The 24,117-nt window shown below is 46.4% G+C and overlaps 1 protein-coding gene across 1 annotated transcript; it reads right to left on the bottom strand.

The window, feature by feature from the left end:
* Positions 1 to 7,912: 7,912 nt before the first annotated feature.
* LOC134350253 (uncharacterized) lies at positions 7,913 to 22,905 on the bottom strand. The gene is made up of 3 exons (XM_063055269.1): positions 22,104 to 22,905; positions 12,682 to 12,839; positions 7,913 to 9,440 (listed from the first exon to the last, which is right to left on the bottom strand). The coding sequence occupies exons 1-3, from the start codon at positions 22,885 to 22,887 to the stop codon at positions 8,226 to 8,228; spliced, it is 2,157 nt and encodes a 718-aa protein (XP_062911339.1). The 5' UTR covers positions 22,888 to 22,905; the 3' UTR covers positions 7,913 to 8,225.
* Between the last annotated feature and the right edge of the window lie 1,212 nt (positions 22,906 to 24,117).

Here is a 24,117-nt window from a genome sequence, read left to right as displayed (position 1 = left end):
TAGATTTGCTAAGTATGCCTGCGGAAAAAGAATCTCAGAGTTGTATATGGTGATATGTATATACCCTGATAATAAATTTTGCTTTGAATGTTGAACTTCAAATTGGTTAAATCAGTGTTTTTGAAGCAGATTGCATAAATTCATTACAAAGTCACCTGCTACAATACAACTATGCAGTGACCTCTTTATTTTATGTATTTCATGATACCGGAACACCCTGAAAAATCACAACATTTATTTGAACATACAACTCAAGCTTGAGAAGTTAGAGCCAAGGTTATCACACGAAGTAGGATATTTTAAAACGTGGTGCCTATTGGGACTTTCTCTTCAGTTTTCAGGTACCAGGAGCCTAAAAGAGGCACCACCATGATCTGTTCACTGTAAATTGTTTGGATAATTTGGTAATTGGAGTACAAATAAAAATAAGTTACATTGGAGTGGACTGGCCTTTGAGGGAGCAACCATAATTGGATTGGGCAGGGTTAGAGCAGGGAGCTGAGGCTTTGGCAAGAAGAACACGAAGCTAAAGTGAGTTACCGGTTAAATTCTCTTTCTCTTTTATTACATAGGTAGAGCAGAGGGAATTGCAGTCAGGCCAGTGCTGTGCTCTTCTTACAGTCAGGGAAGTCAGGGTGACCTCCAATGTTTCTGATGACTACAGCTGTGTGAAGTACATCTGGCTGCAGCTTCCTACAAACTACATTAAGGAACTCAAGCGGGAGCTGGCTCATTCGGGAGATGGAGGGTTTGACTGACAGGAGATATGCTTCATGTGCGGGACGTAGGTTACTGGGTGAACATCAGGAGAGGGAAAGAGGATTGGTAGCCAGAGCAGGGTACCCCTCTATGACATTCCCCTCAATAATGGACACTGCTGGGGGTGGGAGGATGACCTAGCAGAGAACGCCACAGCAGTCAGACCTCTGGCACTGAGTCTGGTTCTGTGGTTCAGGAGGGAAGTGGGGGGAGAACAGTAGAGCTGTAGTGATAGGGGATTCATTGGGAGCGATAGGGGGACGGAGAGGAGATTCTGTGGACGAGAACAAGACTCCCAGACGGCATGTTGCCTCGCGGGTCCCAGGGTCAGAGACATCTCTGATTGAGTCCATAGCATTCTTCAGGATGGAAGGTAAATAGCCAGAGATCCTGGTCCGCAATGGTACCAATGACAGAGGCAGGGGGGTAGACAAAATCCTGCAGAATGAGTTCCGGGAGTTAGGTGCCAAGTTAAAGGAGAGGACCTCCAGCGTGATGAGCATATCTAGCTGCTACGCATATCTCAGATTAGTGAGGCCAGAAATCGAAAGATAATGCAGTTTAACACGTGGCTAAGGAGATGGTGCGGGCGGGATGCTTCAGATGTCTCCGCCACTGGGCTCTCATCGAGCGAAGGCAGGAACTGTACAAACAGTTCAGGTCTGCACTTGAACTGGAGGAGGATCTACGTCCTTGCAGGGAGGTTTGCGAGTGGCAGGTCAGCAGGTGGGAACCAGGGTGGCAGGTCAGCAGGTGGGGAGGTTGTGGGGAAAGTAGACGGTAAGGCTCCATGTAAAGACCGGAATCAAAAGCCTGAGCATGGTGGGACTGATGATCTGAGTTGTACTTATTCCAATGCTAAGTCAGGCAGATGAACTTAGAGCATGAACTTGTAGCCATTAGTGACGTTTAGTTATGTGAAGGGCAGAACTGGCAGCTCAATGTCTGAGGGTACTGTGTTATAGACATGATACAGGGGGTGATGTTTTAAAGGAGGAGGGGTGGCATTACTCATCATGGACATTGTCACTGCAGTGCTGAGAGGACACACTGTGTGAAGGAAGGAAGTGAGGAAAAAGGAGAGGATGACAATGTTCATAAGTGAATATAGACCTTCCAATAGACAGCGGGATTTAGAGCAGCAGGTTATAGAGAGACAGCAGACAGTTGCAAGGAAAATAAGGTTGTGATAATAGGTGATTTTAACTTTCCACATATTGACTGAAACTTCAGAGCCGTAAAAGGCTGAATGGGACAGAGATTGCCAACTGTGTTCAGGAAAGTTTCCTTAAAGAGGTCCAAGCCGGCAAGGGGTTATACTGGATCTCCTATTAGGGAAGGAGACAGGGCAGGTGGCAGTGTGTGTGTGTAAGGGAGCACTTTGTATTGAGTGATCATAATTCAGTGGAATTTCAAAATAAGGAGAAGAATAGGACTGGTCCTTGGTTTGAGATTTTAAATTGGATATTTAAAATCTCTTATTAGATTCTTGATTAATCAGGACATGAAGGGATATGGGGGGGGAAGGCCTGGAGATTGGTCCTGAGAGGGAAAATGGATCTGCCATGATAAAATTGTGCAGCAGACTCAATGGGCCAAATGACTTAATTCTGCTCCTATATCTTATGGTCTCATAATATCTAATTTAATGGCACCAGGAGACTTCTGGCAAGTGTGGACTGGGATAGGTTGTATCCTGGCAAGTAGGAGGCCTTCAGAAGTGAAATATTGAGAGTACAGAGTTTGCATGTTGCTTTGAGAATAAAAGGTAAGGCTAACCGGTCTAGGGTACATTGGTTTACGAGGGGTATTGAGGCCCTAACAGAAGTAGGTGCATGGCAGGTTCAAGTGAGGTGCTTGAGGAGTAGAAGGAATGTAAGAGAAATCAGGAGGGTTGAAAATGGCCATGAGGTTGCTCTGGCAAACAGGGTGAAGGAGAATCCACAGGGCTTCTCAGATATATCAAGAGCACAAGATAGCAAGAGACAGAATTGGTCCATTTGAAGATCAGAGTGGACTACAGATGCATACTTAGTGGTCAGTACAGACATGGTGGACTTGTCTCTATGCTGTATGAAGATCTCTGGTGACCTACACAAGTGTCCAAGGTGAGTGTATCTGTGCTATAGGTGGGGGTGGGGGGAAAGAGGTCACAAAACACAAAACTAGTGCATGGAGCGGCAGAGTGCCGTGTAGGGAGAGGCCCTTTGACCCATGATGTCTGTACTCTCCCATCTGTCTGCACAAAGTCAGAGTCAAACAACACAGACACTCTTCCCATCTACCTGTGTTTGGCCTCTAAACTTTTCCTACCCAGGAATGTACGTGGATGGATTTTAAACATTGCTAATTTTTCCTCCTCAACCACTATTTCTGGCAGCTCGTTACATGTATGCATCACCTTTTGCGTGAAGAAACTGCCTCTGAATTCCCTTTTAACTTTCCATCCTCTGATCTTAAACCTACGCCCTCTTGTTTTCAGCAGCTCTCCCTCAGAAAAAGATAATGTGCTTTCACCTTATCTGTGTCCCTCATGATGTTATGCCACAGTTTAAAGTAAATTTATTATCAAAGTAATAAATGTCACCATGTACAACCCTGAGATTCATTTCCTTGTGGGCATTCACAGTAAGTACAAAAAACAGGATCAGTGAAAGACAATACTCAACAGGACAACCAAAATGCAAAAGACAACAAACTGCAAATACAAAAAGAAAGAAAAAAGAAAATAATGAAAATAAGCAATAAATATTGAGAACATGAGAAGACGAGGCCTTGAAAGTGACTCTATAGATTGTGGGAACATTTCAATGATGGGGCAAGTGAAGTTGGTTCAAGAGCCTGATGGTTGAGGGGTTAATAACTGTTCCTGAACCTGGTGGTGTGAGTCCTGAGGCTCCTGTATCCTCTTCCTGAAGGCAGCTGTGAGAAGAGAGCTTGGCCTGGGTGGTGGGGGTCCCTGATGATGGATGCTGCTTTCCTGTGACATCATTTCGAGTAGATGTGCTCACTCATCATGGACTGGGCCATATCCACTACTATTTGTTCGATTTTCCGTTCAAAGGCATTGGTGTTTCCATACCAGGCCGTGATGCAGCCAGTCAATATATTCTCCACTACACATCAATAGACGTTTGTCAAAGTCTAGCTCAGTCTTTGCAAACTCCTAAAGAAGTAGAGGTGTTGCCATGCTTTCTTTGTATTTGTGCTTATGTGTTGTGCCCAGGACAGGTCCTCCAAGATAACAACACCCAGGAATTTAAAGTGGCTGACCCTCTCTACCTCTGATCCTTCAGTGAGGACTGTCTCATGGACCTCTGGTTTCCTTCTCCTGAGGTCAATAAACAGCTCTTTAGTCTTGCTGAAATTGAGTAAGAAGTTATTGTTATGCTGCCACTCAGCCAGATTTTCAACCTCCCTTTTATATGTTGATTCATCACCAACTTTGATTCGGCCTACAGCAGAGATGTCATCAGCAAACTTCAATATGATGTTAGAGCTGTGCTTAGCCACACAGTCATAGGTGTAAAGTGAGTAGAGCAGGAGACTAAGCACACAGGCTTGTGGTGCTCCTATGCTGCTGGTGGTCATGGAGATGCTGTTACTAATCTGAACTGGGGTCTGCAAGTGAGGGAAATCAAGGATCCAATTGCACAAAGAGGTACTGAGGCCCAGGTCTTGGAGCTTAATGATTAGTTTTGAGGGGATGATGTCATTGAATGCTGAGCTGTAGTCAATAAAGAGCATCCTGATGTATGCATCTTTGCTGTCCAGATATTCCAGGGTTGAGTGAAGAGCCACACAGCTGGTGGCATCTGCTGTGGATCTGTTGCTGTGATAGGTAAATTGGATTGGATCCCAGTCACTTCTCAATCAGGAGTTATGTTTCATTACCAACCTCTCAAAACACTTTATCACTGTGGATGTAAGTGCTACTGGATGATAGGTCATTTAGACAGATTACCACATTCACTTTAGGAACTGGTATACAGTATTGCCTTGCTAGAAAACAAATGTTCTCCCAAATTGCAGTTCTCTTGCAGACTGCATCAAAATTTCCCTGTATTTTTGCTACATTCATTTTACCCTCTACATTCACAAGCCTTCCAGGGCCTGCTGCAGTGAAACATCCCCACAGCGTGATGCAGCCACTACCGACCACGCTTCATCATAGAGATGGTGTGGGTAATGACGAGTGGTGTTTGGCTTATGCCAAACAGCGTTCACTCTGATGGCCCAAAAGCTCAATTTTGGTTTCATCAGATCATAGAACCTTCTTCCAGCTGTCTTCAGAGTCTCCCACATGCCTTCTGGCAAACTCCAGCCGAGATTCCATGAGAGTCTCTTTCAACAGTGGCTTTTTCTCCCATAAAGCTGCAACCGTTGAAACACCCGGGCAGCAGTTGTCTCTCCCCACTCAGCTACTGAAGCTTGTAAATCCTCCGGAGTTGCCGTGGGTCTCCTGGTGGCCTCCCTCACTGGTCCCCTTCTTGCACAGTCATCCAGTTTTTGAGGACTGCCGGCTCTAGGGAGATTTAATAATTGTGCCTTATTCTTTCCATTTCTTGATGATTGACTTAACTGTACTCTAGGTGATATTCAGTGACTTGGAAATATCCTTACATCCATCTCCTGACTTGTGCTTTTCAATAGTCTTTTTGTGGAGTCACTTGGAGTGCTATTTTGGCCTCATGGTGTAGTTTTTGCCAGGATATTGACCAGCAGTTGAACCTACCAAATACAGGTGTATTTTTACAGTTTGTACTACAATCAATTGAAACACCGTGAATGCACACAGTTCTCCACAAACAGAACTTTATTTAACTAATTATGTGACTTTTAAAACTAATTGGCTACACCAGTGATGATTTGGTGTGTCATATTAAAGGGGGTGAATACTTACGCTATCAATTATTTTGTGTTTTATATTTGTAGTTAATTTGGATCACTTTGTAGAGATGTTCTCACTTTGACACAAAAGAATCTTTTCTGTTGATCAGTGACAAAAAGAGCTAAATTAAATTCACTGTGATTCAATGCTGTAAAACAATAAAACAGTAAAACTCCCAAGGGAGTGAATATGTTTTATAGGCACTAGAAGTCCATGGATGGGAGAGGTTTAGAGGGCTGTGGGTCAAGCATGAGGAGATGGGAGTAGCTTGCTGGGAAACACAATCTACACTTACATGTTGTGCTCATGGGCCTACTTGCTTGCTGTACGACTATGACTTAAAGTTCTGGGGATCCTGTAGTTGGTGACCCAACTCTTGACTCACCAAGGCCTTCCCATCCTCAAAAAGACGCAAGTCAAGAGTGTGATGGATAATCTCTGTTTGCTTGGATGAATGTAGCTCCAACAGCTCTCGGAAACTTAGCATCATCCAGGATGAAGCAGCCCACCAGATGAACACCTCACCACTGACCTAAATGCCCATTCCCTTCACCCACTAGCGCACGTTGGCAAACTGTTAAATTGCCCGGCAGTTACTCGGCAAGAACACACTGTGCAAACCCACTGCCTCTACCACTGAGGAGGATAGAGGCAGCAGAGAACCAGCGTCTCCTGCAGCTTCCTCGCCAAGGACCATGACATCCTAACATCCATGGTCCTTCACAGTCATTGGTTCTTTACTGTCGAATCCCCAGCTTAACGGCGCTGTGCGAATTCCTCCACAACAGGCACTGCAGGGATTCAGGAAGGAAGGCAGTGAGGGGTGGGCAGGGAACGCTGCCATTGGGCAGTGAGGAGTGGGCAGAGAACGCTGCCATTGGGCAGTGGGGGTGGGCAGGGAACGCTGCCATTGGGCAGTGAGGGGTGGGCAGGGAACGCTGCCATTGGGCAGTGAGGGGTGGAGAAGGAACGCTGCCATTGGGCAGTGAGGGGTGGGCAGGGAACGCTGCCATTGGGCAGTGAGGGGTGCGGAGGGAACGCTGCCATTGGGCAGTGAGGGGTGGGCAGGGAACGCTGCCATTGGGCAGTGAGGGGTGGGCAGGGAATGCTGCCATTGGGCAGTGAGGAGTGGGCAGAGAACGCTGCCATTGAGCAGTGAGAAGTGGGCAGAGAATGCTGCCATTGGGCAGTGAGGGGTGGGCAGGGAACGCTGCCATTGGGCAGTGAGGGGTGGGCAGGAAACGCTGCCATTGGGCAGTGAGAGGTGGGCAGGAAACGCTGCCACTGGGCAGTGGGGGTGGGCAGGGAACACAGAGCCAAGGAAAGCAGAGACATTTCAGTAATAAGACACTGTTAGCTTTTATTTTCTCCAGGTCAACTGAGATGCAGTATCATCACTTTTGCTTGTACACAGTCCAGTGAGACTCGAGCAATGCTGGGGGCCCTCTGTCAATGCCAACTATTCATTGTCCAGCTTGCAAGGGGTGCATCATGCAGCAAGGTCACTTTCAGTCAACAGGGAATTAAGTCAGACATCGGCTGGTCACGAGTTCAACGGAAGGGCCGTGACATCGGTGCACCTTGCCAATCCAAACCCACTCCCAACAACACAGAATGGGGGAAAGCAGTCCAGGAATTCTCCGAACACCGTAGGGAGTTGCAGTTAGAGCATGCCTGAGAGTGAAGCCGTATCTCCTGTGGAAACATTAGGCTGAGCTGTGGCCAGTGAGTCGGCCTCAGGGATCACAGGAGACACAAGCTATGGTGTGGAACCACAAGAGGGAGGGAGGAGCACAGATCTAATAGAGGCTAGAGGACTCAAGATCAGCCACACAGTCCCTGGATCAGACTCCACTGCCACCTAGGCTCATTATACAAAACAAAGGACCCTGGAGTCAATTCCACTCCCACACCCAGGGTCAGTGTAGCAAGTACAGGGACCCTGGGGTCAAATCCCCATGTACATCCAGGATCAGTAAATAGGGTATCTGGCATTTTGGTCTCCAGCCACCACTCTCCTCTACACACCCTTGCACTGTAACTCCTTCCTATACACACCCTTCCTCTCCAATCCCGTGTTGCCCTCTCCTCCACCTCCCTCCTATACACAGCCCTGCTCCTCTACACTCCCCTGACACTATACTCCCCTCTGTCCCCTTCCCTGCACACCCCTTCCATTCCTCTGCACAATCTCTCCTACCCCATGACTCCATTCCACCTTCCCCCTTGCCAGCACACCACACAGTCTTGTGCTCCCTCCTTTCCCGGCACTCTGACCCCAGGTACTGCAGTGACATCTTAGCTGAACTCTGTCCCACCCAAGGGTGTCGGATTCTGCTGACAATGTGCTTGGCGGCTCCCATAGAGTGGTCTGGCTTCCAGCGGAGGTGCTGCCCATCTCCTCATAGCCTAACCTCTGGGACCTCATACTGCCCCATGCCTGGGATTCTGCTGCACTGCCACCAGTTGTCCCTGGGTGGACTCCATCCCCATCCTCACTCCAGGGCAGTCTTGGCAAGGCTGCGTGGCCCCCTGCCCTGCCCTGCCCCACACTTGCCCGGTACTCATTGCCGGCTCAGTAGAGTTTCATCCTGGGGTACAGCCAGGGCTCTGGACTGCTGCTGCCCCAGTCATTCTTTGGGAGGACAGTGGGCAGTGGCAAATCACTCCATTCCAGGCAGTCTGACGGTGGGTAACACAAGGAGAGGGGCAGGGGCTCCACTCTGCACCTGAGTCCGTCTCCTGAAACCAGCTGGCATGCCTGCGTCCCATTCCAGTTCAAGTAAGCCCTGCCACGTGAGTCCCCCAGTGGACCCTCGCTGGAGCCTTTCCCGTCCCAGGAGCCATGGATTAGCCCATAGTGGGATTGAGCCCCCTTCCCTGAGGCTGACGGCTCCCGGATGTGGTATGGACCTGCTCTGGCCACTGCCCTGCCACACAGCGGTGAGGGTGGTGGCTCCAACACAGAGGCATGGAGCGCTCTCTCTGGGCTTGGCTCTTGTGTGGGGTGCCAGGGGGGGATGCCAAGCCACTGGGGAGAGGAGGGCTGGCCTGCTCTAGCTTGAGGCCAAGCCCGACCCTTTGCCAATGAGTGAGGGTGCAATGGGAGGGGGGGCATCTCTGTTGTGTGCCCGCCCTCTGGCAGAGGTCTCTTGTTTCTCACTGGGTGCCTCCCACCTGTGCTTCTGAAGGTGGTGTCTTCGTCCTCCTCCTTCCAGCTTCTGCCATGGCCAGTGGTCCCTAGCCCGCACCCCCAACTTCCCTGAGCCCTGGCCCCCTTCCCTGGATTTGGGCTCAGTGGGCTCCACCGTCCCCTGCCTGGGGTATCGCGGTAAGCCTCCAGAATCCGTGCCAGCGAGCTGTTGGCTTTTGGCATCCGCTGGTGAGGGCTGCGGCTAGAGAATGGCGGGGAGGCACTGGATGGCCGCACCCGTTTCTGAGCAGCTGATGTCTGGCCCAGGTCTGCTGTTTCCGGGCTGAGCTCCCATTTGGTGAAGGGGAAATCCCTGCTCACAACAGGACTTTGGGGAATTCCTGGGGCAGCCTTGGTTCTCTGTAAACTGCCGGCGTTTCTCCACAGCCACAGGCGTTGGCGAGCAGAAGTGCTGAGGGCATGCTCCTCGTCTGCCTGGTTCCCTGCAGAGCTACCCACCTGCGGTCCAGGAAGAGAGGCAGGCACCTTCGGTGGGCTGAAGCCTGAGTGTCCTGGAACGCCACTCAAAGATATCCCGAAGATCTTCTCTCCAGTAAAACCACTGCTGTCCAGCTTCGGGCACCACAGGTGGCTTCCCTGGTCAAAAACAACACAGCTCAGGCTTGGAGTACTGTGTACAGCTGAGAAAGGTGTGGTTAAGCTCATCTTAAACGGTACAACCAGTCAAATCATTTGTCACTTTTGTGGTTGGCAGGATGGCCAACCAATAGCTCAGAGGCAAAGAATCGTTGAGTCACAGAGCTGTGGGACATAGAAACAGGCCCTTTGGCCCATCATGTCTATGCCAACCATCATGCCTGTACTAATCCCACTTGCCCACATTAACTCCACATCAATGTATATATACCCGACTCATTCAGGTACCCATCTAGCTGCCTATTAAACGCTGTCTGCACCACCTCCTCTGGAAGCTCATTCCAGACGCCAACCACTCTGTGAAAAATGTACCCAACAGATCCTTTAACACCAAGTACAGTATTGTGACCAGAACTGCACATAATACTTCAGGAGAATGCTCACAGCTGTAACATGACCCCCAACTCTTGTACTCAGGGCCCTGCCCCATGAAGGTCAGTGTGCCAAATGTACCACCCTGTCTGCCTCTGTTACCACCTTCAGGGAACTACGTACTTGTACCTTGAGGTCTCTTTATTCTATAACTCTCCCCACTGTCCTGGTTTATCTTTCCAACTGCATCACTTCACACATGACCGATTTAAATTTCACCAACTATTCCTTCGCTCATTTTCTCAGTTTAACCAAATCCTTTTATAGGCTTAGACAACTTCTTCACTATCCACCACACCACAAAATCTGGTGTTATCTATAGACTTCAGAATCATGTCACCTACATTCTCATTCAAATCATTAATATATACGACAAACAATTGAACCCAGTACCAATCCCTGTAGCACATTACTGGTCATGGGCCTGTAGTCTGAAAAACAAGGCACTACCACCACAGACCCCCGTCTCTTTTCACCAAGCCAATTAAATATTCAACTGGATTCCACGTGACATCACCTTTGGACCAGTCTACCATATGGGACCTTGTCAAAGGCCTTGCTAAAGTCCGTACAGACAATGGTCGCCATCCTTTTCTCTTCAATCCTCATTATCATCTTCAAAAAACCCAATCAGATCTGTCAGACACAATTTGCCATGCACAAAGCCATGCTGACTATCTCTAACGTGTCCTTGCTTTTCCAAATGTTGGTAGATCTTGTCCCTCAGAACTCCCTCCTGAAACTTTCCCACCACTGGTGTCTGGCTTCCTGGCTTACCCTTGCAGCCTTTTTTAAATAAAGGCACAGTGTTAGCCAGCACCTCACCCATAGCTGAAAAAGATACATTTTTTTCCAGGACCCCAGCAATTTCTCCCCTTAACATCCTTGGATACACCTGGTCAGGCCCCAGGAATTTATCCACCAATATGCTGTTATGTTTCAGGATATCACTGTTCTCTTTCCTGAATTCCCCAGCTTGCATGACCTTCTCCACAGTAAATAGGGACGTGAAGCATTCATCTCAAATCTTGTCTGTCTCCCGTGGCCGCACACATAGACAATCACACTGATCCTTAATGGGACCTATTGTCTCCCTAGATACCCTTTCTCAATATTTATTCATTTATTGACATACAACATGGAATTGGCCTTTCTGGTCCTTTGAACCGTGCAGCCCAGTAACCCCCCGACTTAAACCTAGTCTAATCACAGGACAATTTACAAGGACCAATTAACTGACCAACCAGTACGTCTTTAGACTGTGGGAGGAAACCAGAGCACCCAGAGGAAACCCACATGATCACGGAGAGAATGTATAAACTCCTTATAGGCAGCTGTGGGAATTGAACCTGGGTCGCTGGAATGTAAAGCTATGCTACCATACGTAGTGGTTATATCTCATAGGATTCTCCTTTACCTTATCTGCGAAGGATATCTGGTTTTCCCTTTTTGCCCTCCTTAATTTCCTTAAGTGTGCCCCTACATTTTTTAAACTCAAGGAACTTGCTTGTTCCCAAATCAAACCAGCCTTGCTCTTCACTCTAACAGGAACATGTTGGCTCTGAACTCTTCCTATCTTACTTGTAACATCCACCACTAGCCAAGCGACCTTTACCTGCTAACAGAGATTAGCATGCAGGTGTAGTGAGTAATCAGGAAGGCTTATGGCTTTTGGTTTGTTTAGAGAGGCAGGGTGGAACAGGCCTTTAATGCCCAATGAGCCACACCACCCAACAACCCACTATTTAACCCTAGCCTTATCACAGGACAACTTATAATGACCAAACAGCCAACTAACCAGGATGTCTTTGGAATGTGAGAGGAAACCAGAGCATCTGGAGGAAATCCACACACTCATGGGAACGACATACAAACTCTCACAGACAGTGGCGGAATTGAACTGAGCTCCAATACCCCGGGCTGTAATAGTGGCGCACTACATTGCTGCAGTACCCCATTATTGTAAGAGCTTTGGATCACCTTTTCAGACATACAGTTTTGCCCTCTGTTTAAGGAGAAATAAACTGGCTTTGGAGGTAGTGCAGAGAAGGTTCACTGGGTCAATTCCTGGGTTGGATGGGTTGACATACTAAGAAAGGTTGAGTGGCTTGGGACTATTATCAAGGGAGTTTAGAAAGAGGAGGTGAACTGTGTACACTTTTAGTCACCCTGTTAGAGAAAATACTTCATTGAGCTTGGAAGAATGCAAAGAAGGTTTAGGAGAATGTTGCCAAGATTCGAGGGCCCGAGTGATAGGGAGAGCTTGCTCAGCTGAGGACGTTATTCCTCGGAATGCACAAGATGGAGGGGGGACCGTAGAGGTGTGTAAAATCATGAGGGTCAGAGATAGGGTAAATGCACACAGTTTTTTCCCCAAGGGGAATGGAGTCAATAACCAGAGGGTTCAGGTTTAAGGTGAGACGGGAAGTATTTAACCTGGATCAAGGAGCTACTTTTCATGCATTGGGTGGTAGGTGCCCTAGGAAGTGGTTGAAGCGGGTAAAATAATAACATTTACAGGATATTTGAACAGGCACATGGATAGGAATGATTCAGAGGCATATGGGCCAAATGTGGGCAAGTGTGACAAGTTTAGATGAGCATCCTGGTTGGTTGGATGAGTTAGGTGGAAGGGCTTGATTCTGTGTTGTACTACACTATAACTAATGCAAATTTAAACTACGCATTGGGGGGGTGGTGTCAAGGGAGTGAAAGGGTTGTTGAGGCCATGGATGATGGAACAGACTCGAGGGGCTGCGGTTTCTTATGTTCTAATGTCTGCTTGGTCTACAAGGAAGGATTAGTTTACCACAGTTGAATGTGTGCTGGAAAGAGCTCCACAAACCGAACCATCATTCTGAATCAAGAACGAATCTTCAATCTGTTGATCTTTTGGCGACAAGGATTTGTTCACAATGGTGCTTTCATCAAGTGGGCTGCAGCCGGATCTGGGAGGTCTGCTCATCCCTGCATAAATTCAGAAGCTGAAGTCAGCCACCCAGCGACATTAAGTGCACAGCCTCAAGGGCACAAACCCTCAGGATGACCTACAGCACAGATGCAAATCATGTGGTGTTTGGCTCTTTGGCTAATTAGTTCTCCCCTCTTCCACCTACCTTACTGCTCGCATTTGCTCCACTTAATAACTCACCAGGCACCCCTTTAGAAAGCTGTGGTTGCACTGACCTGAGGGGCAACATTTTCATGCAGAGAGCACGAATGAGGCAGGTATATTTGCATTATTTAAGAAGCACCTGAATGGGCAGGGCTTGGAAGGATATTGGCCGAAAGCTGGAAATTGGGACTAGCTGGGTGAGCGTTGTGGTTGGCATGGACAGGTTGGGCTGAAGAACCTGTATTGCTTTATGACTCTGTTCCATTAATCATTCTTTTCCAGATCATAACTAAAATACAGTTTTAGTCAGAGTCATATGAGGCTGTGGAGGCCAAATCATTGGGTGTATTTAAGGCAGAGATAGGTTCTTCATTAGCCAGGGCATCAAAGGGTATGGGGAGAAGGCAGAGGAGTGGGGATGACTGGAAGAATTGGATGAGCTCATGATGAATGGCGGAGCAGACGCAATGGGCTGAATGGCCTACTTCTGCTCCTATATCTTATGGTCTTTTATTGCATGGAAACAGGCTCTTCGGCCCAACTTATCCATGCGCTCCCTGGAAAGAGTCACGTTTCCAGTACTTCATGTTCCAAATTTCCAGCATCTGCAATTTTTTTGATCTTCAAGTTGTTGGAGATCTTGGATGAAGTGAAAGGGCAATGGAGGTAATACATTTGAAATATCAGGTATGTTTTGTTTTTCAGACTAAACTTGAGCTCGATCTGCAAGGTAATATATTTCAGGCTAAGAGCACTATCATTAAGAGCTGAGGTAAACAGAAACCTCTATAAAATGAGCTGCAGTTCCTCTCCCTCTATTCTCTGCACACTAGTATACCTTTCTAAGAGCCTCCAAAATCCCTCTATCATATCTGCCTCCACTACCACCCCTTGTAGTGCATTCCAGGCACCCACTATTTTCTGTGTAAAAAAGACTTGCTCTGTACATCACACCCTCTTACCTTCAATATACCCTCTAGTGTCAAACATTTCGACCCTGGGAGAGAAAGACACCAGCTGTCTACTCCAGCTATGCCTGTCATAATCAGATCTCTCCCCTCACCTTCTGCCGTTCCAGAGAAAACAACTCAAGTTTCTCTAAACTCTCCTTATATTACATGCTCTTTAATCCAGGCAGCATCCTGGCAAACTGCTTCTGTACCCTCTCCAATGCCTTGACGTCCTCTCATAAGCGAGTGACCGGAACTGAATGCAAAACTCCAGAGGGAGCTGAACCAGAGTTTCATAAAGCCGCAACATAACTTTCTGATCTTGAACTCAGTGCCTCAGCTAATAAAGGTAAGCATGCATACCGTCCGATCAGCCACTTTCAGGGAGCTATGGACATGGGTCCCAAGATCCATCTGTACACCAAAATTGTTTAGGCCTTGCCGTTAACAATGTACTGTTGACCTCCCACATTGCAATACCACACACTTGGCCAGGTTAAACAACCTCTGCTATTTCTCTGCCCATATCCACTGCTGTTCTATATCCCACTGTATCATTTGGCAATTTTATACATTATCCACAATGTCAGCAATCCTTGCATCATCACTCATCCACACCGTTTCTATAAGTTGCAAAACAGCAAGAGTCCCAATACGGCTCTCTGTGTAACACCATTTGTCACAGAACTCCAGCTGGAATAAGTCCCATTGTCTTCCATGGCAAGCCAATTCTGAATGCAAACTGCCATGGCACTCTGGTTCACTTTAGTCTTAATCTCCATGAGGAACCTTGTCAAATGCCTTACCAAATTCCATGCAGACAACATCCACATTCTACCTTCAACAATGACCTTCGTCACCTCATAATCATCATCAGAATCAGGTTTATTACATTTTGTAAAGCTTGTTGTTTTGTGGCAAGACATAACAATTACTACTAGTTACAAACTAATACAGTACACAGTGCAAAAGGGGAATAATGAGGCAGTATTCATGGGTTCATGGATCATTCAGAAATCTGAAGGCAGAGGGGAAGAAGCTGCTCCTAAAACATTCAGCGTGGGTCTTCAGGTTCCTGTATCTCCTCCCTGATGGTAGTGATGAGAAGAGGGCATGTCCCAGATGGTGAAGGTCCTTAATGAAGCACAGCCTTTTGAAGATGTCCTTGACAGTGGGGAGGGTTGTAACGGTGATGGAGCTGGCTGAGCAATGTACTGTACAATCCTCTGCAGCCTCTTGTGATCGTGTGCACCGGAATCAGGCAGTGATGCAGTGATGCAACTAGTCAGAATATTCTCCACCACACAACTGTATACATTTGCTGGAGCCTTTGGTGACAAATCTCCTCAAACTCCTGATGAAGTGGAATTGCATCAATGTGTTGTGCTCAATAGACCTGAGACCCAGGAACTTGAAGCTGTTTGCCCTTTCCACTGCTGACCCCTCAATGAGGACTTGTGTGTGTTCTCCCAACTTCCCTTTCTTCAAGTCCATAATTAATTCCTTGGTCTTGTTGACAATGAGTGAAGGGATATGGACATTGTGTAGGCAGGAGGGATTAATTTAATTAGTTTGACACAACATTGTGGTCTGAAGGTCTTATTCCTATGCTGTACGGTTCCATGTTCTTTCTGTTCTACCAGTTATATCCTCAAAAAAAAAACTGCTTTTACGTCCTTTATCATGAAGTCTAGCATTTTCATGGTTGTCCATGCCCTGAACTCAGTGGGACTGGAATATTACAGTCGTAATAGGAACATGGCCAAAGGAGGGAAAGGACTTAATGTTAGAGAGTACAGGTGCTATACACAGGACAGAGGTGAAGGAAAGAGGAGGGTGAGGGGCATTTTAGATTAAGGGGAACATCAGGGTAGGAGTGAGAGATGAAATCACCGGAGGATAATCCAGCGAGGTCTTATGGATGAAGCTGAGAAATAAGGAGGGAATTGTTGGGGTTATACTTTTGGCCTCCAAATAGTCAACAGGAATTAGAGGAACACATATGCAGCGAGATCGTGATTTGCAAGAATAAAATGATTTTCATAATAAGGAAATTTAACTTTCCTAACATAGCCCAGAAATGCCATATTGTTAGGAGCTTAGATGGGATGGATTTGTCAATTGCATTCGGGACAGTTTCCTCTGGCAATACATAGAGCATACAGCACAGTCCAGGCCCTGATATTGTGCCAGCCTTTTAATCTAACCATTCCTTTGGACATATGCCTCTATTCCTCTTTCATCCATGTGCCTATCCAAGAGTCTCTTATATGGCCCTAATGTATCTGCCTCTAGCACCACCTCTGGCACCACATTTTACACACCTACCACTCTCTGTTAAAAAAAATCTACTTCTGACATTCCACCTATACTTTCCTCCAAACACCTTAAAATTATGCCCTAGGAAAAGTCTCGATCTATGCCTCTTATCATCTTGTACACCTCTATCAAGGCACCTCTCATCCTCCTTCTCTCCAAATAGAAAAGTGAAATGCCCTAGCTCGCTCAACCTATCCTCATAAGACATCCTGATAAATCACCTCTGCACCCTCTCTAAAGCCTCCACATCCATATTTTACTTCTGGGGCACTAATTAAGGCAACTCGAAGTGGCAGCTTGATGGAAACGATCATGTATTCCCGTTTCAGCCTGCTAAGGCTGAGAACCACAACTGCATCTTAGGTCTGTATAGTTAGTAATGACGCTTTAATGTGATTAAATGATCTATCGCTGCTTAGGATCAACTGAAATAGATCGGACTGTGGTCAGCGAACTGATCCCGTAAAACGTTGGTGGAAGTGAGGACGTCGCAGTGGGCTAATTGTTTATTTAAAAAAACAAGGTTTTTGACTCCCAATGTGGACTATCTTGCTGGCAAATGTACAGTCTCTGGTAAATAAAACTGAAGATCTCTGAGCTAGGAAACTGTAGCAGTTGGAACTGTATCACTTGGACAATACAAATACCTATGTCAGGATGCTGTTCATTGACTATAGCTCCGTGTTTAACACCATCATTCCCACAGTTCTGATCGTAAAGATACAGAACCTGGGCCTCTATACCTTCCTTTGTAACTGGATCCATGACTTCTTAACCAGAAGACCACAGTCTGTGCTGACTGGTAGTAACATCTCCACCTCACTGATAGTTAACACTGGCACACCTCAGGGATGTGTGCTTAGTCCACTGCTCTACTCTATCAATACCAATGACTGTGTGGCTTGGCATAGCACAAATGCCATCTATAAATTTGCTGATGATACAACCATTGTTGACAGAATCTCAGATGGAGACGAGCGGGTGTACAGGAGTGAGATATACCAGCTAGTTGAGTATTTTCGCATCAACAACCTTGCACTCAACGTCAGTGTATCCAAAGAGCTGATTGTGGCCTTTAGAAAGGGTAAGTCGAGGGAAAACAAACCAATCCTCAGAGGGATCAGAAGTGGAGAGAGTGAGCAATTTCAAGTTCTTGGGTGTCAAGATCTCTGAGGATCTATCCTGGTCCCAACATTTTGATGCAGCTGTAAAGAAGTCAAGACAGCAGCTATATTTCATTAGGAGTTTGAGGAGATTTGGTTTGTCACCTAAAACACTTAAAAACTTCTACAGATGTACCGTGGAGAGCATTCTGACTGGCTATATTGCCATCTGATATGGGGCGGGGGAGGTGTGGAGGCTACTGCTTAGGACATTGTAAAATTAGTCACCTTCATCATGGGCACCAGCCTCCGTGGTATCCAAGACATCTTCAAAGAGTGGTGTTTCAGGAAAGTGGCTTCCAACATCAAGGACCTGCACCACCAGATTGTTGATTAATCCTTGCTCACTACCCCTCACCCAGTCTCTAATGGTTTGCTCAACTGATTCCTCAACATATTGGTCCAAAAAACCACCAAGAACACATTCCAGCTCATCCTTTATGGCATTATGGCCAATTTGCTTTGCCCAATCTAAATACAAATGCACTTGTATTCTTACAGCGTACATTCCACATTTCCCACTTAGCACCGTGCAGTTTGGGGTTCTATGCACAACCTACACCAATAGTTTTTCATACGTATTCCCAAAGAGGATTACCCTTCTTCACTAATGGGTTTATTTCTTTTATACCTCACCATGCCCTTCTGCTCCTGCTTCAGTGAATTCGTGTTTGTGTACCTTGACTCCATTTTATCCCCCTTGGTTCAGTCCTTTCCTACCTACATCTATGATACTTCACATGCTCTTGATCTCCATAACACTTTCAATTCTCAACACCCTCCTCCATCTGGTGGAATTGGTCCTCACCCTCAACAATTTCTCTTTTTGCTTCTCCCACTTTCTCCAAACTCAGGTGTGTCCATGGGTACCTGCCTGCCTTTTTGTTGGCTACATAGAACAGTCCCTGTTCCAGCCTTCCCTGGTAATACTCTCCAACTCTTTCTGTGCTACGTTGATGACTGTATTGTGCTGCTTCATACACTCATGCTGAGCTCGTCAATTTCATCAACTTTATCTCCAACTTCCACCCTGCCCCTTAAGTTCACTTGGTCCATTTCTGTCTCCTCTCTCCCCTTTCTTGATCTCTCTGTACCTATCACTGCAGGCAAACTGTCTGCCGATATCTTTTATAAACCTACCAATTCCCACGGCAATTTTGACTATACCTTTTCCCACCCTGTCTCCTGTAAAATGCTATTCTTTTTTCTTATTTCTTTGGTCTCCGCCTCATCTGTTGCCAGGATGAAGTTTTCCTTTCCAGAACTTCAGAGATGTCATCCTTCTTTAAGGAACGGGGGTTTCCCTTCCTCCACCACTGATGCTGCCCTCAACTGCATCCCCTCCATTTCCTGGACATCCACACTCACTTCATCTTCCCACCACCTTAACAGGTATAGAGTTCCTCTTGCCCTCGCCTACCATCCCATGAGCCTCCGCATCCAACATACCATTCACTGCAACTTCTGCCATTTTCAACCGCACCCTACCACCAAACACACCTTTACCTACTCCACAGTCTCTGCTTTCTGAAGGGATCACACTTGCCATGATTCCCTTGTCTATTTGTCCCTCCCCACTAATCTTCCTGCAAGTGGCAGAAGTACTACACCTGCCCTTTCACCTCCTCCCTCATCTCCATTCACAGCCTCAAACAGTCCTTCCAGGTAAGACAACACTTCACCTGCAAATCTGTTGAGACCCAGTGCTCCCAATGTGGTGTCTTCTACACTGGTAAGACCTGACATAGATTAGGGGACTGCTTTATCGAGCACCTCAGCTCCATTGGCAAAAAGCAGAAGCTCCCGGTGGCGAACCATTCCAATTCCTATTCCCATTTGTGTTCTGACATCAGTCCACGGCCTCTTCTTCTGCCACAATGAGGCCACTGTCAGGCTGGAGGAGCAACACATCACATTCTGTCTAGGTAGTCTCCAACCTGATGGCACGTGTATTGATTTCTCCAACTTCTGGTCTCTGGCATCTTACTCTTCTTCTCACCTGCCTATCACCTCACCCCAGTGCCCCTCCTCCTTCCCTTTCTCCCTTGATCCACTTCCCTCTCTTCTCAGATTTCCTTCTCCAGTCCTCTACCTCTTCCACCTATCACCTCCCAGCCTCTTACTTCATCCACCCCTCCCCCACCCACCTAGCTTCACCTGTCACTTTTTAACTTGTCCTCTTTCCCTTCCCCCCACCTTCATATTCTGGCATCTTCCCCCTTCTTTTCCAGTCCTCAAAGGATCTTGGGCTTAAACGTTGACTGTTTATTCATCTCCATAGATGCTGCCTGACCTGCTGAGTTCCTCCATCATTTTGAGTGTGTTGCTTTCACCTCCTTTCCCTTTTTGCTCATCCTTACCAAATATTGAATACCCTGGATGTTCACTTTCCATCCTTGGTGAACCCTGCAAGCTATATTTCCACTATCACAATTGCATATACTGCTAAGTTGATTGGTCTGCCTTATTGTGAATATGCAAAATACTGAGATACTGTGTGATAGGCATCCTTGTTAACATCAGTAGCTTTCTTAAAATTCTTTTAAACCTGTCTTCAAGCTAGGGTAGGTCAGGATTGTGGCATGCTATAAAATGGCATTGAGGGTTCTTGCTTCAAAGACAGAGCCTCACACAAACAGCTCTTATATGTACTCCATCCAGAAGATGCTAACTACTTTTCTGTCCACAACATCTTTCCTTCATTCCTGGCGAGTCCTTGAGTGCTTGGGCCACAAATGGTCTTAACAGCACTTGAGGACATATGTATCCACATACACCCAATGAAATGCAAACACCCCTTTAATACTCTTCTTCTACCTTTAGAGCCAGTCTTTAGTGTGTTACATGATTCAAAATCCTTTTTGAACCTCATTTATACAACATCAATGTGACTCAGGAGACCAGATGCTTAAGAGGACGGAATTTCACTCAGGTTCACTGACCGAGTATAAAAAGCAGCAACTTGTGGCAGTTTTTTTGGATGTTGACCAGCGATCAATCGGCATTTAGGATTGATTAGCAAGAACAAATGAAAGCAAGGCAGGGCAAGTGGAGCGGACAGCGTGGAGATTTTGAAGCTTCAGCTGTTCAAGGCTTCAGTCAGAGAAGGCAAAAAGAAACTGCAGGTAGAGATTCCCCTCCCCCCTTTACATTTGAGCAATTAGAACAGCAGAGATGCCAGGCAGGCTCCTGTTCCACAATCTGGGAAAGCAGGGAGACCTCCAGTGTCCCTGACACTTACAACTGTAAGAAGTGCATCTAGCTGCAGCTTCTAACATTCTGTATTTAGGAGTTGGAGATGGAACTGGATGAACTCCAGATCATTCTGGAGGCTGAAGGGTTGATATATAGGTCATATAGAGAGGTAGCTACACCCAAGATATAGGACACAGGAGACTGGGTGACAACCAGGTAGGGGAAAGGGGATGCATCATGGCCTGGTATGGGAACACCAATGCCCTTAAACAAAAAAAAGCCTACAAAACATAGTGGATACAGCCCAGACCATCACAGGTAAAACCCTCCCCACCACTGAGCACATCTACATGGAGCAAAGTTGCAGGAAAGCATCATCCATCATCAAGGACTCTCACCAACCAAGCCATGCTCTCTTCTTACTGTTGCCATCAGCAGTATGGTACAGGAACCCCAGGACTCACATCACCAGGTTCAGGAACAGTTATTACCCCTCAACCATCAGGCCCTTTAACCAAAGGGGAAAACTTCACTCAGCTTCACTTGCCCCAGCATTGAAATGTCCTACGCCAATGGACTCACACTTGAGGCCTTATCATCTCATGTTCTCAATATTTATTGCTTATTATTAAAATTATTACCTTTTTGTTCTTTCTTTTGTATTTGCACAGTCTGTTGTCTTTTGCACATTGGTTGTTTGTCCTGTTGTGTGTTGTCTTTCATTGATTCTATTGTGTTTTTTTGTACTTACTGTGAATGCCCATAAGAAAATGAATCTCCGTGTTGTACAAGATGATATGTATATACTTCAATAATAAATCTCTGCCTGAAATGTCGACTGTTGATTCACTTCCATTTCGATAGATGCTGCCTGACCTGCTGAAAATCTCCAGCATTTTGTATGTGTTGCTATTATGACTTCGAAGTAATTATCCCCAAATTACTTCACGCTGGCTGTCAAATGCATTAAGTCCCATGTCAGGACATCAGGTCCATCAGTTCCCTCACCAGTTAGAGGAACATTCTTTGCTCCCACATCCAAGTGGGACTGAAAAGACCTTGCTAGAACATGCGGACACTCCAAGAATCTTGGATGCATCCCATCCACCCCTTGACCTATACCAACTTATGCAATCACCCATTCCATTATTTCCCTTCCTCCATGACATTAACTTACTCCTCTGCATTTACAAAGACATCTACCACTAGACCCCTGGAGATTTTCTTATTCATCCCTCATTCCCATTTTTCCAGTTCCTGAGCTGCATTTATGGAACCAGATTGGGTTTGCCCCAGGTGCTCCCACTTTGGAAAGCTTCCACTGCTCTTTACTGTTTTCTCAGATACTTACTTATCCTCATTCCGTGCTTGGGAACTGCCACCAGGAAGACCGACTGAGGGACAGTGGGTAGTAAGTAGAGTCACACATTTCCTTCTGCCATTTATCTATTTACATTCCCCTCATCCACTCCTCTGCCGATTCTCTCACCTGTGGGGGGAGAAGCACCTGATTCTTGCTTTGTTGAGAGCGCTGGGAGCCAGAGACCTGCCTCCTTTCCATGCCGTTCTATCAGAATATTCAGGAGCTCTTGTTGCATGCTGTGCACCAGGTTTTCTCCTGGAAACACCTGGTGGGTATTTAAGGTTTTGATGAGCTTCTCAGCTAGTTCAGTGGTGGGGACTACACACTCTTTGACGTCATGGTGACATTGGGATTTGCTCTCTGTGGCCTGGGTGGGAGAAGCCAAGGTGATGTGAGCATCCTCCACGTTGGGCTGTAGTTTGGGTGTTAAGGAGTGTGGTTGCTGGACAGGAACTGCTGCCTCTTTTGGAACTGGGGTACAGCTCGTGACCTCCATTGCCTCCTCTGCCAATTTAGCAGTGGTAGACTCCTTGGTGATGGCTGGACAACAGTCTTTTGTCTGCTCCCCATCCAAAAGCCTCTCAACATTGATAGATTTGACCTCCTTATTGAATATCCCCAGGTGATGGGTGAGTCTGCCTTGTGTAATAATCCAGCTGGGGTTTGGAGATGGTTTAGCAATGGAGGTCTCAGCTGCCCAAGAGCTGACGACACATTGACAGTGACACTTCTCAGCTGGAGGCATGTCCTGAAATGGGCGGCCTGCTTTGCATTTAAACAGCTTTTCAACAACCGCTTTGCCGAACTTTGCACGATTCAGCTCCCTCCTGGTCTTTTTGCGCTTAATTTTAATAACTGTCTTATGAGCTTCAGCTGTCTTCAGGGTGTCCTGTGTGACTTGCGAGTTCATGGCTGTGGGGAGGGGACAATTCCTTTCCTTTGGTCCACCCTGTACAGTCTGGAAGTAGCTGAGAATCTTCGTTCTGCTCCTCTTCAATTTACACTGGTGATTCATGATCACCATCACTGTCTCATCACCTGAAATAACATATTTATAGTAAGTAGCAGAGTATAACGTCTTATAGGAATGGGCTCCATAACCCATCAGACCCACCCTGGCAACTTCATGAAGCTGTTCAGTTCATTAGAAGCACAGAAGTAGACCCTTCAGCCTACAATGTCTGTTAGACATCAAAGTCAAGTTTATTGTCATACACAAGGACAGGTGAGGACAGTGTAATGAGAAAATTACCTACTGCAGCATCACAGACACATAGCATCCCAACATTCACATAGCATCCCAATATTAACAAGAGAAACAAAAAAAATTAAATTTAAATCTTACACAAATTTTTTCAAGACAGAACATAATTAGCAAAAGTTATTTTAGTGCAAAGTGATCAGTGTTGCTGAACTCTAGTGATTAGGGTTTTGCTGGTTGGTTCAAAAACTGTATAGAACACACAGTACAGCACGGCAACAGGAACAGGCTCTTCAGCCACAATGTTCTGCCAAACCCAATAAATTAGTGATCAATGGCCAACTAAACTAATCCCTTGTGCCTACACAATGTCCATCTCCACTCATTTTCTGCACACGTATAGCTAAAGGTAGGTAGCTATTCCTCAACCTGATGGTGGGGACTTCAGGCTTGAGTACCCTCTGCCCGATGGGAGCTGTGGGAAGCTGGTGGGAATCTTTGATAATGGAAGTTGCCTGCTTGAGGTGGTGCAACCTGTAGTTACTGCTGATGGTGGGGAGAGATGTGCCTGTCATGTATAGTGCAGAGTCAAAGGCTCTCTGCAGTTTCTGCTCGCACATTTGAATTGCTGCTCCAGAGCACAATGCAGCCAGACATAACACTCCCAACAGTAGAAGTTTGTCAGTGATTGGTGACAAGCCAAACATTCCTAACCTCCGAAGAAAGTAAAGACACTGGTAAACCTCCTTGTGGTTGCATCTACAGTGCCTTTGAAAAGTATTCACCCCTTCGAAGTTTTCATGTTTATAACATTGAATCACAGTGGAGTTGACATGAGTCTTTTGACACTGATCAACAGAAAAAGACTATGTCAAAATAAAAACAAATGTCTACAAACTGGTCAAAATTTATTACAGTTATTAAACAGAAAGTAATTGA

Source organism: Mobula hypostoma, chromosome 8 (genome assembly GCF_963921235.1).
Source record: "Mobula hypostoma chromosome 8, sMobHyp1.1, whole genome shotgun sequence".
Classification (NCBI taxonomy): Eukaryota; Metazoa; Chordata; class Chondrichthyes; order Myliobatiformes; family Myliobatidae; genus Mobula; species Mobula hypostoma.
The sequence above is the reverse complement of the archived record's forward strand: the minus strand, read 5'-3'. Positions and strand labels throughout refer to the sequence as shown.

Coding starts and splice junctions, on each gene's coding strand:
- LOC134350253 (XM_063055269.1), bottom strand. CDS start 22,887: ATGAACTCGCAAGTCACACAGGACACCCTGAAGACAGCTGAAGCTCAT. Junction 12,840..22,103: donor AGGTGCTTCTCCCCCCACAG/GTGAGAGAATCG, acceptor GAATTTATGCAG/GGATGAGCAGACCTCCCAGA. Junction 9,441..12,681: donor CCAGCACACATTCAACTGTG/GTAAACTAATCC, acceptor GTTTTTGACCAG/GGAAGCCACCTGTGGTGCCC.